General features: G+C 38.8%; 1 protein-coding gene across 1 annotated transcript; it reads right to left on the bottom strand.

Moving 5' to 3' along the window:
- Positions 1–1,302: 1,302 nt before the first annotated feature.
- Positions 1,303–6,140, bottom strand: ACTC1 (actin alpha cardiac muscle 1). The gene is made up of 7 exons (XM_048949039.1): positions 6,054–6,140; positions 5,418–5,566; positions 4,239–4,563; positions 3,454–3,615; positions 3,150–3,341; positions 1,975–2,156; positions 1,303–1,623 (listed from the first exon to the last, which is right to left on the bottom strand). Exons 2-7 carry the CDS (start codon positions 5,544–5,546, stop codon positions 1,480–1,482), a joined length of 1,134 nt encoding a protein of 377 aa, XP_048804996.1. The 5' UTR covers positions 5,547–5,566; positions 6,054–6,140; the 3' UTR covers positions 1,303–1,479.
- Positions 6,141–23,267: the final 17,127 nt, after the last annotated feature.

Below are 23,267 nucleotides of genomic sequence, written 5' to 3'. Positions count from 1 at the left end.
CAGATTTATGTTCAAATTTCATTTACATTTAACAATTCTATCCACCTTCTACGCCTAAAATCAAATAAATAACTAGAAGCAGCTAAATATTTCAGATACATTTCAGTGGTAGGCAACTACAGTAGTACCTAAGCCAACTGGCTTCAACTGCCTTCTATTATTAAGTGAACTAGAGACAGGTAGTAAACATGTCTAAATTAATCAAAAGGTAAGATCAGTTCTGATTAACCGCAGATCACACCAAATGACCAGTTTAAATGCCCTTGCAAAGATTAAGAGGTATGAGGAATAGAAAAAGTTTCTGTTCTTTTCTATCTAAACTATTATTATATTTTTTTCGATTTGCATTTGAGTATAAAATTAGCATTAAATCTCATGTTTTTAACCACCTGCAATGGCCCTTAGCTGAGCACGTGCCTAACTACATGTACTAATTTGATACATACTTTAATTGATTTCTTCAATCAAGTTTGGACTAACTCCAGTCTGTACACAGTTCAAGCTGGGATACTGACTAGTTCCATTATTTTGATGAAAACCTCCCAGGTGATTCTGGTTCTTTGCCTTTTAGGTATTACTTTTTTAAAACAATGAGCACAGTTATAAAAAAAGTCATGGTGAGGAACACAAAAGCCCATGGAAAGCATATGTAGGTCAGGTAATAAGAATAGCAAAGATTATGGATTAGAAACTGCCTAAGACATATGAATGATGATGTGCAACTAATCAGGGCAATAACAATTATATGTTTACATAGCAACAGTTCGGTTCCTTGCATTAGCACAACTAAGGCTTCTGGCTGTAAGAAGAAGGAAGAAAATGAGTAAATCGTCAATTAGAAATAATGTTTTGTCATAAATATTTATAACCCACAGAAAACAATTGTATGACTCTCAAGTACTGAGTTAATTAGTTATAAATTGCTTTCTAGGTGTATTAGCATAATCCTTCTTGAGAGGCTTTGGCTTTCAGTAAGTTGATATTAAATTATTTGGGTTATAAGCAACGCAATGGAAAAAAAAAAAAAAACAAAAACAATTCTAAGCCCATTCAGTCAGTGTGAGAGGTTTCCTTCTTGTTCCACTCCTTAGGTCTACCCTCAAGGTTATTTTCTTGTAAATGATAGTTCTTTTGTTTGAACTTTAAAACTTAATACTATTAAGTATGAAATATAACCTAACATGTCCACATCACTTAGAAAGATATGCATGACAAATTTGAAGGGAGTTTCCAAATCCCAGGTTATTCACAGACTCTTTTTTAACCAAATAACACTTACAATAAAACAATCAGAAACATCTGTAGGTTGCAAGTCCCAGATCTTTATTTATAAAGCAATAAATATTAGAAGCACAAATAAATTGCACAAGTGTGTAAACAAACTGTACAATGACGAAGGAGTTCAGGAAGGGCTGCCAGAAGACTCCAAGAAGCATACTGTCATCATCCTGAGTGGGAAGTAAATGTAGGGAAAAGTGCTTAGAAGCACTTGCGGTGGACAATGGATGGACCAGCTTCATCATACTCCTGTTTGCTGATCCACATTTGCTGGAAAGTGGACAAGGATGCTAGAATGGAGCCACCAATCCAGACAGAGTACTTGCGTTCAGGTGGAGCAATGATCTAGGATGAAGAGAAACAGCAAAATCCTACGTTAACAGTTACATTCCTGCACAACTAATCCACATCATCAACACACCAAACAGCTAGGAGTTTCTTCAAGTAAGAATGTATGGTAACTTACTGGTCTTCAGCAGCTGATAACGTAATATTCTTTAAGTAAATCTACAGATCAATTTTCCTGATTTGTAACAATTGATTCTTATTAATGTCATTATGTTAATTAATGACAATACATCTTATTTGCCCATTAGCTGATGGTCTCATTTATGAGTTGTTACTATATCCCAATTTAATGACATGGACATTTTCCCCCACCTTATTCATATTTTATAGTAGAGTCAAAGTCCTCACCTTGATTTTCATTGTGCTAGGAGCAAGTGCAGTGATTTCTTTCTGCATGCGATCAGCAATACCAGGGTACATTGTTGTACCACCTGAGAGGACGTTGTTAGCATACAGATCCTTACGAATATCAATATCACACTTCATGATGCTGTTGTAGGTAGTTTCATGAATACCAGCAGATTCCATACCTTGAGAAAAAAGAAGCTGATCAGTATATTATACAAGAGGTCTTTGTGAAAAGGTCACTATAAATATGAAGTTTTATTGTTGTGTTCTACAATTGCTTACTGATTACCAGTTGTACAGAAAAATACAAAAAAAAAGAAAAAGAAAAAACAAACAAACAAACCCAAAGCTATAGGACAAGCTTAGAAAACTAATATTTTTGTTAGAAAAGCTAAGAATCATAATGCATGTGCAAAGACAAGACCTACAATAAGAGAAGAGTTAGACACATAAGATAAACTCACTTATTGTGAGTCTATGCCATTTATAAACACGAAGGCAAGACCAAGACATGGATGAAGATGTTACTATTCGGCGATAAGTAAAAAGAAACCAGAAGCAAATGTTCATAGGTTGCATTCCAATGTATAATTTTAACAGGTGCTTCCTGAAAGAACTGACACTAAATCCACAGTAACACATCAGCTGATGAACAACTGCATTTGTTGGTTGGGGCTTAGATTATAAGCATTTGCTGTTATCTGTCAGCTGCATCTACACACAGCAAAACCAGCCATCTTGTCCACAGCAAGATTTAATTTCAGTGTATGTAAATGTACACTTCTTCCTTACATCTTTTTTCTCTCCCACACACTTTTATTTCTTCGTGGAACCAGATAGTGTTTGAAGTAGTGAAGAGTATAGGTGGTACAAATACATCACTGAAAGCTGTTCTTGACATTGGTGACTTGACAATATTGTCAGTGTATATTCCACCACTAAAAATTGTGAACTTAAAAGCTGGCCTAGAAGTTGCAACAGGAGTCCGGAGCTCAGCTAATTACCAGCTAGTAATCACATTAAGCACAGCTAACAGGGAGAAGAGAATCAAACTCCCTATTTATATTTGATTTTGTGCAAAATGTAGATGAACAGGAAGAGGAGTGGGACACCTTCTAGAACTTCTGATTCATTTGCACCTCCTACTGAAAGAAGAATTTCCTGAAAGCACTTACCAATAAAGGATGGCTGGAATAAGGTTTCAGGGCAGCGGAAACGTTCGTTACCAATTGTGATCACTTGACCATCAGGCAATTCATAGCTCTTCTCCAGGGAGGATGACGAAGCAGCTGTGGCCATTTCATTCTCAAAATCCAGTGCAACATAGCACAATTTTTCTTTGATGTCACGAACAATCTCACGTTCAGCTGCAGGTACAGAGAAATCAAATCAAGTTTTGGAGAAGCAAAATTCTAGGGAAAGAAGATGGGTTAAGGGAGACATGAGGATATTCAGAAGAGGTCAAGCTGAAGGACTGACCTGTTGTCACAAAGGAATAGCCACGCTCTGTGAGGATCTTCATGAGGTAGTCGGTCAGATCCCTGCCAGCCAGATCCAGGCGCATGATAGCATGAGGCAAAGCATACCCTTCATAAATGGGCACATTGTGGGTGACTCCATCACCGGAGTCAAGAACAATACCTGAAAGAGAAATGCCAGAAACCAGTTGGAATCACCTGATAAACCTTACAACACAGCAGTACCACAGACAACAGAACATTTTCAGGTAGTATAAAGCAGCGTGGTTCTATTTTAGCCAGCTACTGACATGCAGGTCTTGCCAACTCCTTCCGATATTCCCGTTTGGTCAAACAATCCCCACAAAAAACTGTCCCGTACAGACTTTTAATGAATCTATATGAATAGCCTTCCAATGCTACACTGAGCAGGAGTGTACTGATGTAATGATGGCCTTGATCCAGTAAAGGGCAACTCTTAGGCCTAATTTAAACTCAAACTGGTGTAATACTTGTGTTAACTGCAGTGATGTCTCCTTGTTCGCACCATGACAAGCAGCAGGAAAATCAGTTCCTTAGTGCCTTTCTTTTAAACCAATGCAGACAAATTCATATAGTTCCATCCACAAACTAGCTTTTCTGCTAGTCAGTTACCTTTAATAAGCATAATCTTAAAAAAAAAAATAAGCCAACAGAGTAATTTTCTGTAAACTGGAATGCTGTTTTGTATGTTTGTCTATGTGTGTGTCTTTGGAGTGGGAAGGAGAAAGGGTTTGTGGGTCCTGAAAGGAAAGAAGTCTATTTTACCTGTGGTACGACCGGAGGCATACAGGGACAGGACAGCCTGGATTGCCACATACATAGCAGGTACATTGAAGGTCTCAAACATTATCTGGGTCATCTTTTCACGATTAGCTTTAGGGTTCAAGGGTGCTTCTGTGAGCAAGGTGGGGTGCTCCTCAGGGGCCACACGGAGTTCATTGTAGAAAGTATGGTGCCAAATCTTTTCCATATCATCCCAATTGGTGATGATGCCATGTTCAATGGGATATTTCAAAGTAAGGATACCTCTTTTGCTCTGTGCTTCATCACCCACATAGGAATCTTTTTGGCCCATACCAACCATAACACCCTAAAAGAACAAAATACAGGAACACATGACTTGAGAAAGACAACATCACAGAACTAGATTTACACCTCAACTGACTATGCTATTTTCCAGAAAGGTACAAGCAGTAATGCCACTAAAAGGTTGTTAAAGTTGTTTATTAAAATATTAACTCAATAGATCTTGAAGCTCTCTCTTGAAATTATTTTTCCTTTAATCAGATCAAAGGACCTCTCCCACTTTTTTTTTTTTTTTTTTTTTTTTTTTAAAATATATATCCTTAATTCTCAATTACCTCTTTCTGGACCAAAGTTCAATTGATAGCGAAAAGCATGATAAGCTTTTTTGTCACAGCAATTATAGGAGAAAAAGTCTTGTGTTTTCTGTGTTTTGAACAAATTGTGAGAAAATACAAGGAGAATGAAATAGGACCCCAGAAAAAGAGGCTTAGAAGGTGGCAAGAAGGCAGAGACAGACAAAAGCAGCAGAGGAAACTCAAGGGCTTTATATGTGGGACACTGGGTTGGATGGGTGGGATAAGTTCAGCCTATGGAGATGCCTTTGAACCAACACCAGAAGCATGTCTAGCTATGGGAATGGTGTGGGCGGCAGCTCTGGAGGAAAAAGGGTTTCCTATCTCATTATGGGAGAGAGGAGGGATACTGGTGAATTGAAAAGAACTGGTACAAGGGGTGACAGTGACAGAGATAAGACGATGGTGAGCCAAAGAGGGAAATGTAAGGAAGCGGCACAGACAACAGAAAAGGTGTCAGTAGGGTACAAGGGAAGAGAAGGCTGGGGTGGCAGGAGAAGAACAGAATTAAGGAGTGAGGCTGACTCCTGAAGGAGCCTGGTTCTGTTCTTGGGCAGGAATTTACCTGGTGCCTGGGGCGGCCAACGATGGATGGGAACACAGCCCTGGGGGCATCATCCCCAGCAAAGCCCGCCTTGACCAGCCCTGAGCCGTTGTCGCACACCAGCGCGGTGGTCTCCTCGTCGTCACACATCTTGGCTGATAGGCACGGACCTGCAAGACAACGCGGCAGTGCATACAGACCCCTGCAGGCACGCAGGGCACCTGCCGGGTACACAGGAGACGAGTGGCTCGGAGGGTCCCGGCAGGTCCCGCGGGGTTCGGCCACGCTCGGGCATGGCTTCCGACGGGACCCGTCGGCAGCTGCCTTCGCGCTTCAAAAGGCACCCAGAACTCTAACTTAGGGCATCACTAGCGGAACCCTCAGGGCACGGATCAAAATGGATGAGCGAAATGGTATCTCAGAGTCTGCCGAGCGCACTCTGCCACCGGCAGGGCACCGCGCCCCGTCGAGCCGCAGCCACTCCCGAGGGGTGCAGAAGGGCAGAGGGAGGTGTCCCCGTCCCCGTGCTCGCGGCAGGAGCAGGCAGAGCGCCTGTAACACCCGCACAAGCTGAGCCGAGCAGTGCCTCCCGTCGGTGCTCCCCATCCATTCTTCTCTCTTTCCATCCCTTCCGTCCCTCCTTAAAGCACCACTCACCGGAGCAGCGCAGACAGCGAGCGGTTACTGAAGAGCGCCTGGGTACCGGCGGGGCAAGAAGCTGCCGCTTTATAGCCTGCGGCGGGGCCGGGCGGGCCGCGGGCCGGGGCAGCCACCTTCTCCTTATTTGGCCGGCTCGGCGCCATGCCGGCGCAGCGCGGCCATGAATGGCGCAAGGCGCGGCGCGGCTGCCCGGCCATCTAAGGCAGGTGCGGAGCGGCGCTGTCCCGCCGCCGCATGGCCAAATAGGGAGCCCCCCGCCGACGTGGTGGGAGGGAAGGCTTGGAGCTGTCCTGAGGCCCCCCATGGTCAGTCCTAGGCAGCGTGAGCCACCGTGCGTGACCCGAGGTATCGGGGATCTGCCCGTCCCGGATGGCTCCTCACCGCGGGGCGTCGAAACCGAATCACTGAGACATGGCGTAGGTGGTGGAGGACGTCGCTGGGTGTCCTTTCCCCCTCTTTTCGTTTTTGTTTCCAGCAAATACAAAAATCCAGTCTATCACCTGTGTAGTCAGTGACCCATGAGGCTCTTTTGGAAGCAGCAATGGAGGCGTCCCTGCTGTGCGTGGACAGCATCTGCACTGCCGCAGGAAAGAGCACTGCATGCCTAACTTCTTTTAAACTTTGATTAGCACATGCGGACCACAATGGCACTCCTCTCTAATTTGGCTGACAACATCTACAGCACAAAACGGGAGCTGTTCCTTCACATTTATACATATACTGAAACCCCCCATTTTTGCTCTTTTAATGCACACTGGGTAGGTAATGCATAGTGATATGCATAAGGCAGAGGAGAAGAGATGGAGATAGCTCAGACAAAAAAAAAAAAAAAAAGTGTTATTAATGTAGTGTGGCAGTTGTTTTCCTGCTCAGTTGTTGAAACATCCACGCTGATAATTTGTTCCAACACTGGAACCCAGAAAATCCATCTAACTTATTATTATTTTGTTGTAGTTAAAAATAGAAGTGTGGGAGAGGCGTCCCTTAAGTGGGCTTGGCATAGTATGTAAGGCAGAGTCCCAGAGGGACTGCACTGAAACAGCAGCGTCCTTCATCCCTCAGGAGTGCTGTGTGTAATGGCTCAGCATTGGCCTGCAAAAGGCACAGCAGGAGTAAGAATGGAGATCCGGTGCAGAAGGCAAAGAGGGAAGAGGTGAAGGAGGGAACCAAGCCAGCTGCATCAACTGCTTCACACAGGTTTAGATTATTGGTGTCACCTCCATGATATGGCTGTGCCTTCAGAGAGGTGGGAGAAAAGAGCTTGTGAATTCATCCCAGCCTGGAAGTGCTTTGCTGTGAGAGCTGTCTGTGCTGTGACTTGGCTCTGACAAAGGGTACAAAGCTGGGAACAGCCACTCATTGCTGAATCATGTCCAAAGGGGGTGTCAGAGGCTCCTAAACTTTATTTATTCTGAAATCAGAGATAGTGGCATCAGTTTCCTCATCTCTAGCACAATTAATGAAGTGGTTAGCTTTACGCCAGCCCTGGTTTGTCTTGAAGTTGTGCCCAGTTGTGAATACAACTCTGAAGCAGATGTAGCAATAAACTTCTTGGCCTTTTCTAGCTCCTGCTTTTCTCTAAGTGCTCTGAGGAAACAAAGCCTAGAAATATATATGTATATTAGCAACATGAGAAGGAGAGGTGTAGGGCTGTGAAATACTCTGACCTAAAAAGGTCATAGCAGGAAAGAACTGTATGCCAGTGCTACTGCTTTAGGCAATCTTCAACTCTCAGTCTGTAGGTATAGATGAAAAATCATCCAGAATTAATGGTGATGGGATAAGGACTCCAAGTGAGTATGTATTTATCGAAATTGACATAGCTTAACAAAGAGTTGTAAATATTTTGGTGATGGCAGTGCCTGTTTGTGTAAGAATTCATGTATCTATGCCAGAGTGTATAGTATAGCAGAGGCTACGTGTGCAGAGAGTACCATTTCAAAGAAAAAAATCACACACTGCTTTCAATTAAGAAGAAAGAGAGGAAGAGAGAAAGAAAGGAAAGGAAAGAAAGGGAATGAATGAATGAATGAATGAAGAAAGGAAGAAAGGAAGAAAGGAAGAAAGGAAGAAAGGAAGAAAGGAAGAAAGGAAGAAAGGAAGAAAGAAAGAAAGAAAGAAAGAAAGAAAGAAAGAAAGAAAGAAAGAAAGAAAGAAAGAAAGAAAGAAAGAAAGAAAGAAAGAAAGAAAGAAGGAAGGAAAGAAACATTTTACTCTGTTGTAAGTTGCCACATCTGCTTTTATTTTTTTTTTTTTTTTTTTTTTTCTCTAGCACATCTTTTCTACAGAAACCTTACAGTGTGAGGGATTGGCCAGCTTCACCAGCACTAGAGATTAGTTTACAGTGTTATCTCAGCTGTTCCTCCGTGCAGAGGTGTTACAGTATTTACATAGAAGCTTGCTGCTGATAGCTGCATTGAATTCCTTTCCAATCAGACTCTCCTGTCACATCCTGCATTCCCTTTGGCTCAAGAGACTGCTGAAACTGAGACAGAGTAAGCTCTTGGCTGCAAAATCTGCACAAAATAGTCTGTATTTTCTTGCTTCCTTTATAACTAAATATCGGCTTTCTCTATGCCTTCCTCAAGTTTTGGATTTCTAATCTTGTAGGACTCACATCCAGGATTCTGATGCACTTCAGACCTCATCAATCTCTTTTCTCCCTTCTCTCTCTCTCTCTTTACTGCATACTGCAAGGTCAAACAAAAAGGGTAACACACAATGCACATAAATCCAAAATCGCATTTGCTTCTTCGCAGCCCTTTGAGAAGTCCCCTGATAAACTTATACCTGTGGCCAAATTCACCTTGTTTGCTGAAGCAAAGTGCTGTCAGTGCTTCAAATAAAACAAACAAACAAAGAAGCAAGAACCTACTGAAATGTGTTGCATGCCATCTGGGGCAAAAACACTCTAGCATCTGACTGGCAATGGTCCCACATGCTGTATGCATTTCTCATGACACAGCTACTGGCAGCACTGTGGTGACAAAGGAATAAGCAGTAGTGTGGAGTGTGCAGGCAAATCTGCAATAAACCTGAGCTGCAAATAACTTGAAACAGCCTGAGCACTTGGGGACTATCTACACTGTATTATTGCTGTAGCATAAATGCTGTCTATGATACCAAGGCAAAGCTGTGTGTGTTCCCCAACTAACAAGACACTGCCAGGACTCAAGGCAGCAGAACATGAACAGGTTCTCTCTGCATACTAAATCCACAAATAAAAGAGGTTACACGGTTTTGTGATTCCCTGAAATCCTCTCAATTGCTATTTTTTGGGTTAGAAACAAACAAACGGAGACGTTTAGCAGAAAGATAAAGCTTTGATTCTTTAAACACTTTGAAGTATCAAACACCACCACCAATTTCAGATTATTTACAGTAGGTAACACCTCGCTAACTCAGAAAATGGAAACACGTAGAATGATTCGTTTTTGTCTTTCACATTGTTCTTTTTTTTATCTGTAGATGTTCCCACAAAAACAATAAACTTTTCATAACACATCAACCATGGCATTATTTTGATTTAAAAGTACAGTGTATGTCTTAGAATGCAAGACTTTTTTTTCTCACTTAAAATCCATTTTTTCCAAATCCAATGAATCATGAGATACAAAATCTGTCCTAGCACAGAGCTGAATGTTACCTCTCTTAAGCCTCAGGCCAATGTAATCTTCGGAAGAAATTTTACTTTTTTAGAAATAAGACACAAATACCATTCTGACAGGTTTTATTTTGTCCCATGACAGCTGTTTGGAGCAATACATGCTTTAGAAATATTAGAAGCATCACAGTAGTCTTACTGATGGGCAGGAGTCCTAATGAGATGAGAATGTTAAACATACAACATATATCATACATACCACTGTCACTACTGAGTCACTGTCACAAAAGTGTCGTGTATGGTTATCTACATCTGTGTAGCTATGAATGTGACTGCATGTGGAGACAGACAAAGAAAAGCAAAACATGACAGTTCTGCAGTTGCCAGCAACCTAAAGTTGTTCCCCATTAAGCCCCCAATAGTACACTTTTACAATCTGAATTTGAAACTCCTACATTAGAAATCTTTCTCCTCTCATCCTAGATGACAGTCTCCCAATGTAATAACCATACTGTGAGACTGACTTCTTGGGAAGTATCTGATGAATTCTCCTTTTTCTTTTATGTCCCATTCACCCTAGTTCATACTTAATACATTCCCTCAATACCTTCCGTATTGTCTCAGCATTTAAAGCCTTTGCATAGTTGCAGGCTATTGTTATCATCTCTCTGCGTCTCTTTCTCTCACTCACTTGTGCACTGCTGCACATCTATAATTAACCTAAAACATCTCAAGTGTGCTCTGAAATGACAGAGTAATGAGATGGGCACTGGGAGTGGAAGATGTAGCTAAACCATCATGTTAGGAAGCAGAGAGAAGTAGGCACAGGCAACATCAATGGAGGTGAAAGGAATGTATGCTTGTGAGTTTGACCTTCCATAGTCATTATTTGCCACATGTCACTTGCAAAGAACAGCCAAGTCTCTCACTCCCATTAAATACCCTCTGCAGCAGAAAGAGGGCTCAAGGAGAGCCTAGAGACTCTACAGACGCAAGGCCAGCACAGGAGGAATTTCTCGCTTCCAGAAGTGCTGTTTTTCTCCCACAAGCCGCAGCATAGCAGGCATGACAGGGGTTGGATGCCAGATTTTTGTGATGCAGAGGAAGGCTGCTTGGAAGTTAAATGCAGCTTAGGAAAGCTTCTGCAGCATGGGCTCCTCAGGCTGTCATTGCCACTAAGGGACACAGAGCAGTTTAGGAGGACAGAAATATGTCTGGAACACTTCAGCAGTTTCCAGCATCTCCCTATCTTGGTTGCTGATCCTGCGTAGTGTCTCTGAGAGATTACCTGCCTTCCACAAGAATGCTGACAGGCAGTTTCTCTAGCAGGCTCCATGTCTCATTTCAGCTGTTTGGCTTTTTAGTTAGAAAAATATCAGACCTTAACACCAGGAAAGATGGGACATGAAGAACATCTGTGTGTCTGTTTGTTCAGTGTCACCCCATCATCATCAGTGAGTGTCTGGATGTTAGCACAGCACCAACAAATAACAATTCCAAGGGTAATGGGTAATTGCTAGATGTACCAAAGCTGGTTTGAAGATCTTTTATAACAGGTATAATTTAAAAAATAAAAAAACAATGTTCAAGGCTATATTCTACCTAGATAATTTAATTATGTGGTTGTTTTCATTTAAACTACATTCCCTTGTCATATGTGACTAGAACCTCAAATTTGCAGAAAATCCAGCAAGCGGGTGTTTCACTTACAATATCAGTTATGTAGATTAATGCCTACATACTTAAAGAGGTCAGAGAAGATCAGTTAAAGACAGAAAAAGAGAGAAAGGAAGAAGAGAGAGACTCCAGAAATGGCAGCCAAGTACACTTCACTCTGATTTATGTCTTACTCCACCTTCAGTCTCCTCCACAAGTATACTGTGCTCTTGTTTCTTCGCCATAGATTCTGCACCTGTCCTGGTCTAAAGAAAGTCATCAGAACTTCATAGTCTATCTGTGTATTGCTTTTCAAATTTAGCATCACAACTGCTACCAGACCAGTGCCACGAGCAGAGGCAAATGACCCCTGATATCAATGAGCCCATCTGGTGGAATTTCTAGCACACTACTATTGCCTTTAAATATAATCTGTTTTTCTGCTGTGAGCCACTCGTGAGTCACAATTGCCTATAATGATTTGAGTCAGTCAGTTGTTAAGAACTACTCAGACTGTTGCATACTAGGAATTGGATTTTTTCCCTTCTTTATTGCTTCCCACATTCTCCTTCTTCACGTAGTTCCCTTATTTTACTTATGGTTTACATACATCTCATTTTCTATTTCATCACTCTCCTCATGCAATTCCCATTCTTGTGTACTATTTGTAAGTCTAATTCAAAAGAAACAGCCTTGTTTCCTTTCCCAGATAACATGTAGTTCTAAGAAGATAAAACCTAATGCATCTTTCTTGTCTTCACTGGTATATCACCTAGGACTCTCCTTGTTTATAAGCCACCCCTTTTCTTTGGTGTCACCAGTCTTCATGAGCTCTCATTTGAAATCCACTGCAGTGAGTTCAGTAACCTGAAAGAACCTGAATCTGCCAGCTGCTGCAAAGCCTCGTGTGCTTTTCCAGATTGTTTCTCAGCTGACTTCTGTTTTTCAGAATCAGAGACAGATGTCTCAGAATTATAGGAAAAGGAGCAATTAAGCAGTCTATTCTAATTGCATTCTAGCAAAGGAATCAACTTTTAATGAATTTGTTCTCAAATATGAATACATAGGGCTCTCTGAATCTGTTGTGTACACAGAAACACTTAGTCACAATATATCCTAAGAAGTATCATTTTACAAGACTGGCAGATTCTACTGTTTTTGGTAGGCATACTAAGATACTTGATGAATATGACAAAAATGTAATGACCCCAATCTACAGTTTTGCAAACTTGTAAAACAATTCATATAAAAACATGAATTATTCACAAAAGATAGCTGGACCATACTATGCAGAAAACACCACAGTAGTCAGGGAACTAAAAAGCAGGAGTGGAGTATGTGAGACTGGCTCAGAAGTATTTGGCAAAATTATTTTTCTCCATTAAAAAACAAGCAAACCAACCAACCAACCGACCCAGATATTTCTTTTTAACACAGAAACATTTCACTCAGTTTTTTGAAGAATGTTTTTAAATCAGCTCATCCCATTTTCCTGTGGGCTAAAAGAAGCAGCAAGGAAGGGAAGAAAGAAGGAAGGAAGGAAAGAAAACTACATATTTAGTTTTCAGAAAAACTGTACCTGAATTACGAACAAAACATTTTAATTGACAGAAATGACACTTTTTTTTCCCCAAACTCTTTGAGTACTTTTAGCAAAATTTATTAGAAAACTGTTTTTATCTAACCTTTTTAAGAATGAAGAAATTCCCTCACACATAGCAGTTTATTAATCAAAGCTAAAACCTTGTCATCAAAATGAAGTTTCTCTGCAATTACGCTGGCCACTAGAATCCCTTGACTGTAAAGAGCTAGACAGAAGTTTGCAGGGGTGGAAAAAGAAACTATATATTTTTTTTTTTCGTCAACAAATCAGCTTTAAAACAGACTTTATGCAATATAAAACACACACGCAAGGGTAAACATATATATTTTGACTACATATCATGTTGCAGAAGTAAATTTTATCTACTTTTAACAATTTATTTCTTATGTCCAATTGGAATTGAGAGTGCGAAAGCTTCACTGAAAAATCTAGACTTCCCAGTGAAGACAACAGGTGCATATATTGATTAAATGTTCCAGATTTTCATCAGATATTGGACCAAACCCTGTAATGGTGCCTTCATAATATAAATAACATTTTTGTAAATGTAATGGCTGGGATAGTTTTCGTCTATGAGTTTTTCTGAATGGTTAGTTGTATTTTGTGTTTATAAAGAACGTGCAAATCTTTCCAGAAACAGTTTCCTACAACATGTTAAATATCAGTAATATCTTCATTTCAATCCAACACTCTCGTAATACATTCCCCACAGTTAAAAGGAGTTCATAACAGACTGACATTTGCCATTTTAGCAATAAAATATGTGACACAATTACAGTACCAGCATGTGCATAACATACTTTCCAGATCTCTGAGAGTGTTTACTGAGCTAGTTCTAATGCATACACACAAGGTAAAAAAAAATACCATACAGACAAAACAGAGTCAAACCAAAATGAAAATAACAAAAAACATTTTGAACCATTCTGAAATGCCTGGTGATGGAAAACATTTGAAGGCTTTAGAATGGAATTACTTCTAGAGTTTAATAGTTTTCCAAATAGTATTCCAGAGTAATATTGGGGAATATTATTTAATAGTATTATTTTAGCTACTGAAGAAAACAAAGCCAGGGTCTACTTTATTTATTGGTTTGTTTGTTTGTAAAGAAGCTCTGTTTTGACAAGGCTAAGCACTTACCAAGGCATTAATAAGAAGTTTTTACTGTCTCTTACATACATTTCCTGTAAGCAATCAACATATTTCATTCTTTGCTTAACATGCTTCATTAAAATATCAAATATTTTGTAGCTGCATTTCTGGAATGCTTGATTTCAAATCTATTAAAATACTTCATTTCAGTTACTGCCATCCTATAAGATAGGATGTTAATACATAGTAAATACTTATGCTTGAAACCAGGGTGGGATCTGGGCTTATTTTGTCTTGCACTCAAGTGCCTTTAGCTTTTTATACTGTCTTACTTATAATAGAATGACAATTTTCCCTGCCATTCAGCTGACTTTGACAAAGATGCAATGATGCCAATCAAAAATGTGGACTATGTTCTTTGTGTAACTTGTGAAACATATTCCTTCACAGAACATTTTGAGAGAAAATATTTGAAAGATGCTATAAAACAAGAGCACTGTGAGATATTACCAATGTGACAAGAGATACTGAAGAAGATACTGAAGAGATACTGAAACAATGAATCACATTTTCAAGTAATACTCTTGTATGCTTCTCCTGAACAAAATTTCTCAGCTAACATTTTTTTTCAATTTATTTACAGACTTATCCCAACTTACTTTTTTTCTGAATTTGACTAGAAAAACATTCAGTGGATCAGCAGGTCAGATTCATAATTTTTCATACTAATTTCTTGATGTTGAAAACAAATTACACAGAATATTTGAATTTCTTCATCCTGACTAATTATACATTTTATTTTAGCATCACATTGTTTGTCTAGTAAATTATTCTTGAGCTATAAATAGACTAGGTAGGTGTTAAGATTGAGTAGGACCTGATATTCAATAAAAAGAAAATAATCCTAAATTGTTTAAAAGTCAAACATAAATTAGCATTTCATATAAAGATGCTCATTGTGTCCCAAAGATAAAATTGGAGTTGTAGATAGCAGCAACATGCTCTTGCATTTAAAATACCTTTCAGGCATAGCTATAATTTGTGTTTATTGCCATTCTTCCTATAAAGAATGGTCCCGACAGAAACTGTCCTGAATTTGGGAACAAAGATCAACTGTAGGTGTGCGGCCAAAATATTAAAAAACCTGAAAGGACTTCTAAAAAGGAAGGCTAGAATTAGAAAGTTAAATGCATATTTAAATGACAGGTCATCTACATAAAATCTCAGCGATCCAACATCAGAGAAATACCAGATGGCATTAGTGAAATTCTCATAAGCAAAATTTCACCATTTAAGTCAATTGGGAAGAATGTTGCTGAAAATACAGTTTTAGTCTGTTGTCTGAGGCACAGTAGGTGTTCAGAAGAACAAGTTCATTATGGTGCTAAGGATGCTAACGTAACAGATGAAAAGAGCACTGAACTTTTATAGAACATCTCAGGAGACTATTCAAGCCTCAGAATTGTAACAAAGGGGGGAAACAGTTGTTTCCTCTCTACCTCCACCTCCTCTTCCTTATCCTGGTGCACCTAAGAAGACAATCCAACAGAAACAATAAGGAATAAGTCCTTTTTAGATTCTCAGGAGGAAATGATACAGATAATCTCTTCAAGAATTCCAGGTGCTGACTCCCAAATGAGCAGACTGTAAATGCTAGCTGCACCAATTGATGCAAACTAGCTCCAGAAAAGAATGAGGTTTCAGACGTGTCCCAGGACTTAGTGCTAAAGGTCTAGTCATTACTTCAGCTTTTCTCTGGCATGTTCCAGTGCTTAAATCATTTTATGTATTGATGACTGCTATAAGAATTATCTGCACTATTTACCTTACTGCTGTACCCAGCTTAGTGAAGTTTCTAAGTATCCAAACAGAGGAAAGATTGGCATTAACTATAGAAGTTCAGAAAGATAATTGAAAGAAAGAAAGAACTGAGAAGAAAACAAGTATACAAAGGTTACACAGTAACATTTGTAGTTGTTTTCAAAAAGCTTATTTCTATGCAGGAAAAAAATACATGTCCATAGACAGATATGTCAGTGTTTTCAACAAAAATTTTGATTTTTATCTCGTTTATTTCAATACTTTTTGATTATGTGGAATGATAAGGAGAAAAAATATTCAAGCAATTCTGCTTGTGCTGAGTCAAACACAAAAGTATTCTTTTGTCCTACCACTTTGAAGGCTCCTGGAGCCCTACATATAGTTTTAGGGTTTGAGTTTGCGTTTTTTTCTCCTTCACTCTCCATATTCAGAACACATATCATGGTCAGTCTGAATCACATATTTCCAGCTTTTACCTTAAAATGCACATTAGATGTTAAAACTAATTCATACATTTCAGCTATGTATCGTGCCATAGCAGAACTCACAACTTTTGTATTCAATGATGATGCACAGCGGGAGTTAAATGTTTCAGAGAACAAAGTTAGGGGAAAAAAAAAAAAAAATCAAATCTCCTTAGTCAGCATTGTTTTTACTCTGATCTTGTCCTCTAACAAAAGAAGTTCTATATATCATCACCTAATTTAGCATAAGATGATGCTAGATATTTGAGGCCAATTGAGGACAAGGGTCTTTATGAAACACTATTCCTGTTCAAACCACAGGTCTTCTTGTTTACTAGCTAAGATTCATACCCTGAAACCATCTTCCAAGGGCTCAAGCCTCTTGAAATTCTGATTGAAAGAAACAAATAAAAAAGACTTCAGTTATTGCAAACTTTACAACGTCTTTTCTTTTTCTTTTTTCTTTTTTTTTTTCTTTCCCTTTTTTTTTTTTTTATTGCAGTAGCTTACTGGTAAACATTATATGTAATCCTCTTCTGTTCCGAAAATAGCAAAAGAAATTATCCATCATAATTACATGCCCCTACGTCAAATTGCAAATGTGTAAATAATGGAAAGATTGGAACTTCCCAACAAATCAGCTGTACTTACATACCCTTACAGCATACATTCCTTTTTTTCTGATTTCATTTTCAAAAATAGCTATATAATTTTGGGACTTTCCAAAATATCCAACCTCAGATATCTCAATTTACATTTTACATGAAAAGTCTCTGACCAAATGGTTACAGTTTTGGCAAAATTCTCTTTTACTGTCAAGGCCACTTTCCAGATGCCACAAAGATCCATGTCATCAATCAAAACTCTTTAAGCTGCCTTCTAGGTTCTATCACCTTATAACACTTCTGGAAATACATAGAAAAATGTAAAAATCACTGTCACGCTGTCAGCTGGTCACTATAGTTTATATAATACCTTTTGAAGGAAGAAAGGATACTACCTATGATAAAAGGATAATAACTGCCAAAAAAGAAAAGAAAGAAAAGAATAAAGTAGGAGATGCTTCAGTAAGTGTGTTTACAGAAGTTCTTTATTTATCTAATGTACTTGAAAATCAGTGCAGTGAACATAGATCAGCAAAGTTGTTCCACTGAAAAACTGCTGTTCACAGATTAATACAAAGTGAGATCATAGAACAAAAGATCACTAAGGTCTTTTTTAAAGGAAAGATAGTAAGAAAGAATGGAAACAGGTAAAAATGAAAAGATATATAGAGACACCAGAATTTCACATCTCTTACTATCAAATAATGTGCACTGTAGAATAAAATATTCACAAAAATAAATTTCCAGTTCAGAATCCATCCTTTTCAAATGTTATAGTCAGACCCATTAACCCCTTGGCAGTATTTTCAACCATTTAAGCAGGTTTTGACACTCAGCTCAAATCTTGCAACAGATACTTAGCCACCTTCTCCATGGGCAGTGCCATTACCCATCTTCAAAACAACAGCTGCAACTTGTATTGTAAATTCTCAGTGACAAACTTTTGAATTGTTAAAGTTTCCAGACATCCACAAGAGAAATATACATACTGAAAAACTTTTAAAAAAATAATAAATTATTTAGAACTGCAAAAAATGTAAGATTCACAGAGTAAATTTTGAAATCTTGTAGCATACAGATAAATGCTTGTTTTAGGCAGGGCTGTCTTCAGTGCTTAACAGAGGGGCTTGCCATTACGCACATTCTGAGCACACTGCCTCCCCAGACATGCGCCCTTCAGTAGTACTTCACTTAATTCATCCAGTCCTATTAAAGTAGCAAGAGGAGAAAGGAATCCATGGAGGGCACACAAGGCTATGCTTATGGGCCAGCCAAGAAACAGCAGCACAATGAGCCAAAAGGATCCCCATATTATGCAATTGCAGTTCATCATCTGAAACCTAGTGACATAAAAAAAATAAAATATATATATATAAAAGGTAAACTTTGATTGATTGCAAATGTATATAGAAATGTCTAGATAGAAATCAACTACTCTATTTTGTTCGGGAGATCTTATTTTGAGGGAGGAAAACAGATATTTCCAGCCATTTCTTACATTTAACAGAAGTATAACGTATCAAAAACCAGGTCATGTACACCTCCTGGGAAACATCCTAATGAGGTAAGGAAAATATCAGATTTCTTTCAATAAGTAGTCTTCTATGTAAGAATGACTTGGATGCAAATACTTAAATAGCTCTACAAGCTGCAATGTTTTTTTTTAATAGAAAATGTGGCTATCAATTAAAAAACTCAATTGAAGTTGAGAACATAATATATTAGATAATCATTAAGTCTAGAAAATGGCTAGCCTATAAAGTTGTTGAACTTTGCAGGTTGTTGAAAGGCAACCAAGGGAGTACACTTCCTACTGCTAATTCTATGGCTTAATATGAAACAGGTTGCACACCAATGAAACCAGCTTAATTTTTTCATATCATCTGGTCCTGTTCATTTTTATTTGCTAAGCTCTAAGACTATCTGTTTGGTTTTTTTTTTTTTTTTTTTTTTTTTTTTTTTTGTTTTGTTTTTTATTATTTTTTAATGGATTCATCAAACCTGTTATCCAACAAGATTATTAATAATTATCTCCCCCAACGTCTGAGAAGTGTTGTGAGCTGTCAGAGCACTTTGTCTTTGCATTGTTCAGTTTTTCAGCTGTCTGGGAAAATACAGGTTTAGTTATACATTTAAAAATGCAGTGCAGTCCATAATACAACTTAGCATTTCCAGCTAGCCTTGTGAGATGTGAAGAAGCTGGATAAATCAAGAACAAAAAAAAGGCAATGAAAAAGATAAATTGACTATAACTAAAACATTGGGCCATTTCTCCTGGTTTTACTTGTAATCATTTTTAAAAATATAAACTGTTTATATACTATGTAAATTCTTTTACAATAAGCATTTACTACCTGTGCTTATAAGAGGATTGCTAACCACCCATATATATGTAGGTGATAAAGTGAATATAACCACAAGTCAGGGTAGTGAAAAGTGTTATTATCTGCCTAGTGAGCGATCACTCTGCAGGGGTAGAGTATTACTGAGTTGGAAAGCTTGCTCTAATTCAGATGCTTATCAAATAAATGAGTACAGCAACAAGCAGTGCTTTCAAACTGTGAAAGAGTAAGCAATGTCATGAGAAGTAACCAAAACAATTTACTTAGCAATGTTTTGTTTCAAAAACATTAAAATATAATCAGAAAGGATAAAATAGGACCAGAAATAATGTGCTCTTGAATAAGATAACCGTAGGTAGACAGAGCTGCTCATCGACTAATTTCATACTAATATTTCATGCTTACTGTGACAACAGCAAGACACAGGACAGGATGGCATATGTTTAGTTGCTGAATTTATGTTGCTTCATGATATTGTACTGAAAAGCATAGTATTAATTAACAGCAAAACCAGAAAAATACAGATAACAGCCTTACCTTTAAATCATAACTATGGTTCATTGAATGATCAGATTTTCTCTTCCAGGCATTCACTAAAGCAGAAAATCAATACGAGCACATTGTTTGACAAAAGCCCTTTTCCCCGCTTGAACTTGACCAGCCTCTGGTAACTGACACGGCTTCGACCAGTGTCTTCTATCTTACACGGAATACAGTGGAGAACAATGCTAAAAATGACAAAACATCTTCCACAAATTCAGGTACTCCTACCAATGTCCTTCCCTCTCACTTCTTACACTGCTTGCCACTTGGGTGAATTTGCTGTGCAAAGCCCATAGAGGAGCAGGGCAGGTCCTCGGGGCTGCACATCAGCCACCTCCTCAAAGCAGACAATTCTGCTTCACCAAGGCCAACCCGGCTGCCTCCTCACCTGGTGTAGATCCTCTGCTCACACAGATGGAAACGTGCACACTTTTTCTGCTTAGTCTCTTAACCTCTGCTCCCTTCAGCACCACCTGCTGCCAGCACCGCTATGACCGTTGGAAATGTAACTGAAAAAGGTTAAATATGTAACTGTATCAGTGCCCTGTGGTTCCCAGTTTTAACACGCAGGTAGGCCAGCTGAAGCTTTAAACAGCCAGAGAACTTAAACTGAAGAGCAAATTCAAGTAAAGAAATTGCCCAGGACATAGCCAAACACTAGTATTACCATCTTCAATCTCATCTTTGATACGCAAGTGCTTAATTTTGCCGTAAAGCTTTATTTCTCTCCCAGTAGAAAACTTAACAGGCAAATCTTCACTGTGACCACGTAATCACTGAAATAATCTTGAGAATTAGTGCTCAATGTCCTATCATCTTTCATAAACCAACTAGGTAAACAGCTAATTAAAACTGTCTCCAGACATCTCAGGTGCTAATGTATCCAAGCCGTTCTAAATCTGGCTTCAAGCCAGACAAAGAAAGGAAAATACAGTCTGTGTTGTTCTATTGAATGACTTTCCTATTCTGAGCAGATTTTAGTATCTAAATAGCCCACAAAATTTAATAGAAACACTATGAATATATTCAAGATTTTTCTTAGAGTTACCAAAAGATCATTCTAGTTGTTTATGTCTCCAACATAGCTGATTTGAAAAGAATGCTGCATCATACACTGCATTTTCTTAGTCTGTTCTTATCTATGCAGTGTAGAGCTGGACCTGGGGGGAAAGAAAAGAAAAAAAAAGGCTTTTGAGACTTTGCTCCCACCTAACCCTGTCAGGTTTTATGGGAGATGTTGATGTATGTGGCCTAAATTCAGAACTGGGCAGCAACAATAGGTTACCAGCAGCTTGGCAGTTTAGGCAGATTATCTTAATACATATTTCTACTTACATGGACAGTGACTTTATTACATCTTTCACAGGCATACAGTATCGGGATGTGTCTTTCCCTTCAACTCTAAACAGCTAAAAGTTACTGAGTAGAAAGAAAAAGGTCCAGTGACCAGTAGGCTGTGATCATGTACTCATGCCAGATGATGAAGAGCAGAGGGAAGATTCCTGCTTAATACTTAACTGGCTGACTTGAGAAAGCCAGCTTTTTTCTTGAATGAGCATAAGAAGTTATGAGCAGTAGTTTGTTCTCTACCTTCTTATAGGAGAAAGGCAGCCTGAAGGGGAGACAGGTGCCACAAGGGAAGTTATTTGATGATAGCCTAAGGGTATCCATAACAAATGAATGCACTAATGGAGATCCCAGGATTCTTGCTGTGCTTTTAGCATTGAGTCCCTCCAGTACTCTCATGGAATTACTGTAGTCTTGTAATTCTTTTGAAGCAGATGAAATAGCTACAAACTGGACCCTGAAATCAGCATTTGAGACATCCCATACCCAGATAGTTATATTTGTATACAAATAACCTGAGCGCTTCTAGCTATGGCCTAGGAAAATAATACGAAAATTCTTGACTCGGTTCCTCATGAGTTTGGATGCAACATGCTCTCCTCTAGTACTTACCTCTGTTGGTGGAATTCAGACAGGTTGCTCTCTTAAACCTTCTCCAACACTGTACAGGATCATCAACAATAACTTACACTGGCTTTTCATTCCATTATACTTATCTTGGAACACTGTAAGACATCATTACTAAATACAGTAAAACAAATCCAAATAGAGGTTTTTTTTTTTTTTTTTTTAATTTGAATTTTGAATTTGCAGGACAAACCTATACACAAGATCTCATGTGTATTCCACTGAATTCATCTGGAGCATTTAAACCCACGTTTGCTAAGTTCTTCTAAGTTCTATCCTTCTATAAGGATATGCATTACAGCTTGGTGTTGCAGGAGGCGACTGTGCATAGGATCAAGAACCAAGCAAAATGAGTCAGAACCAGCAGCAGTCCTTTGTGTCTCATTTCATTGCAGAGATCAAAATGAGCTCTGCAATGAAATAGAGCTAGGAGGTGAACACCACAGGAGCAAGGAGCAATCCAGGACAACAGCCCCATCACTGAAGTATCTATGTATGTAGGAACAACATTTATTCATAGTATGTTAGAGATCAAGAGAGTTGAAAAACAGAGTCTATGAAAACAGAAGTAGAAAAGTCCTTGACTGTGTAAGCACCGCTTTCCAACAACTAAAATCACCGGTGTGTTATCACCATTCTTTTCATCACAGATACTTAACACAACTTCATATGAACATCTAGAGAGAAAACTAACCCTATCCCAGCACAAGCCATGACAAACAGTAAGACAACTCCTCTACTCTTGGGCTTTTCTTTTTCCTTGTTTCAGTGCTCTCACATGAGCCCTCAAGCTAAAGAGGATTACTGGTAAGGCGCTTTCTCCCCTCTGACTCAGCATGCAAAACGCAGAATTTCTCATTTTAGAAAACATGGTATTTCCCAATAGAACATGATTGCTGCTGCCAAAAATCACTCCCAAAAATAGGGCAAGTCTGTACTGCTGTGGATTAAGGTCAGAAACGGAATCTTAGTGTCTTTGTACTGAGCTTCTCTCAATCCGCTTCTGCTGCCCCTAGACTACTTCCTCTACAGTAGTTACAATACATTATGTCCCTAATGACTGTCCCATCTAAAAATAAGTGCTCTTGACATGCAAGAGATGTCAGACTAGCACAGCAGGATGCTGAAGCGTCTCTGGATGTGTAGCAGGGCTTCTCTTACACTGGACTGTGGCAATTTAGGAATTCACAGTTGATAAATGCAATAAAGGCGGCTTCTTTTTATCTCTTACAAACAGAGCCAAGACTGATATATTCCTGACCCTTATTTGGATCATTAGCTTATTCTTTTATGGTATTCACTGGAATGGCAAAATTCTAATGTTTCATTAGGCAAACATACACTGTAGCTACATATATATAGCTTATATAGATAGATAGATATAACTATGTATATACTTTTTCAGTGACATTACAGATGAACTATATAATTGACAACAGTCAGCTCAACGTTTTGCTTACATTTTCCTAAAAGTTAATTATACATGCATACAGAAACATACTCTGTT

The sequence above is a fragment of the Lagopus muta genome, chromosome 6 (genome assembly GCF_023343835.1).
Source record: "Lagopus muta isolate bLagMut1 chromosome 6, bLagMut1 primary, whole genome shotgun sequence".
Classification (NCBI taxonomy): domain Eukaryota; kingdom Metazoa; phylum Chordata; class Aves; order Galliformes; family Phasianidae; genus Lagopus; species Lagopus muta.
This window is presented reverse-complemented; position numbering and strand designations above follow the sequence as displayed.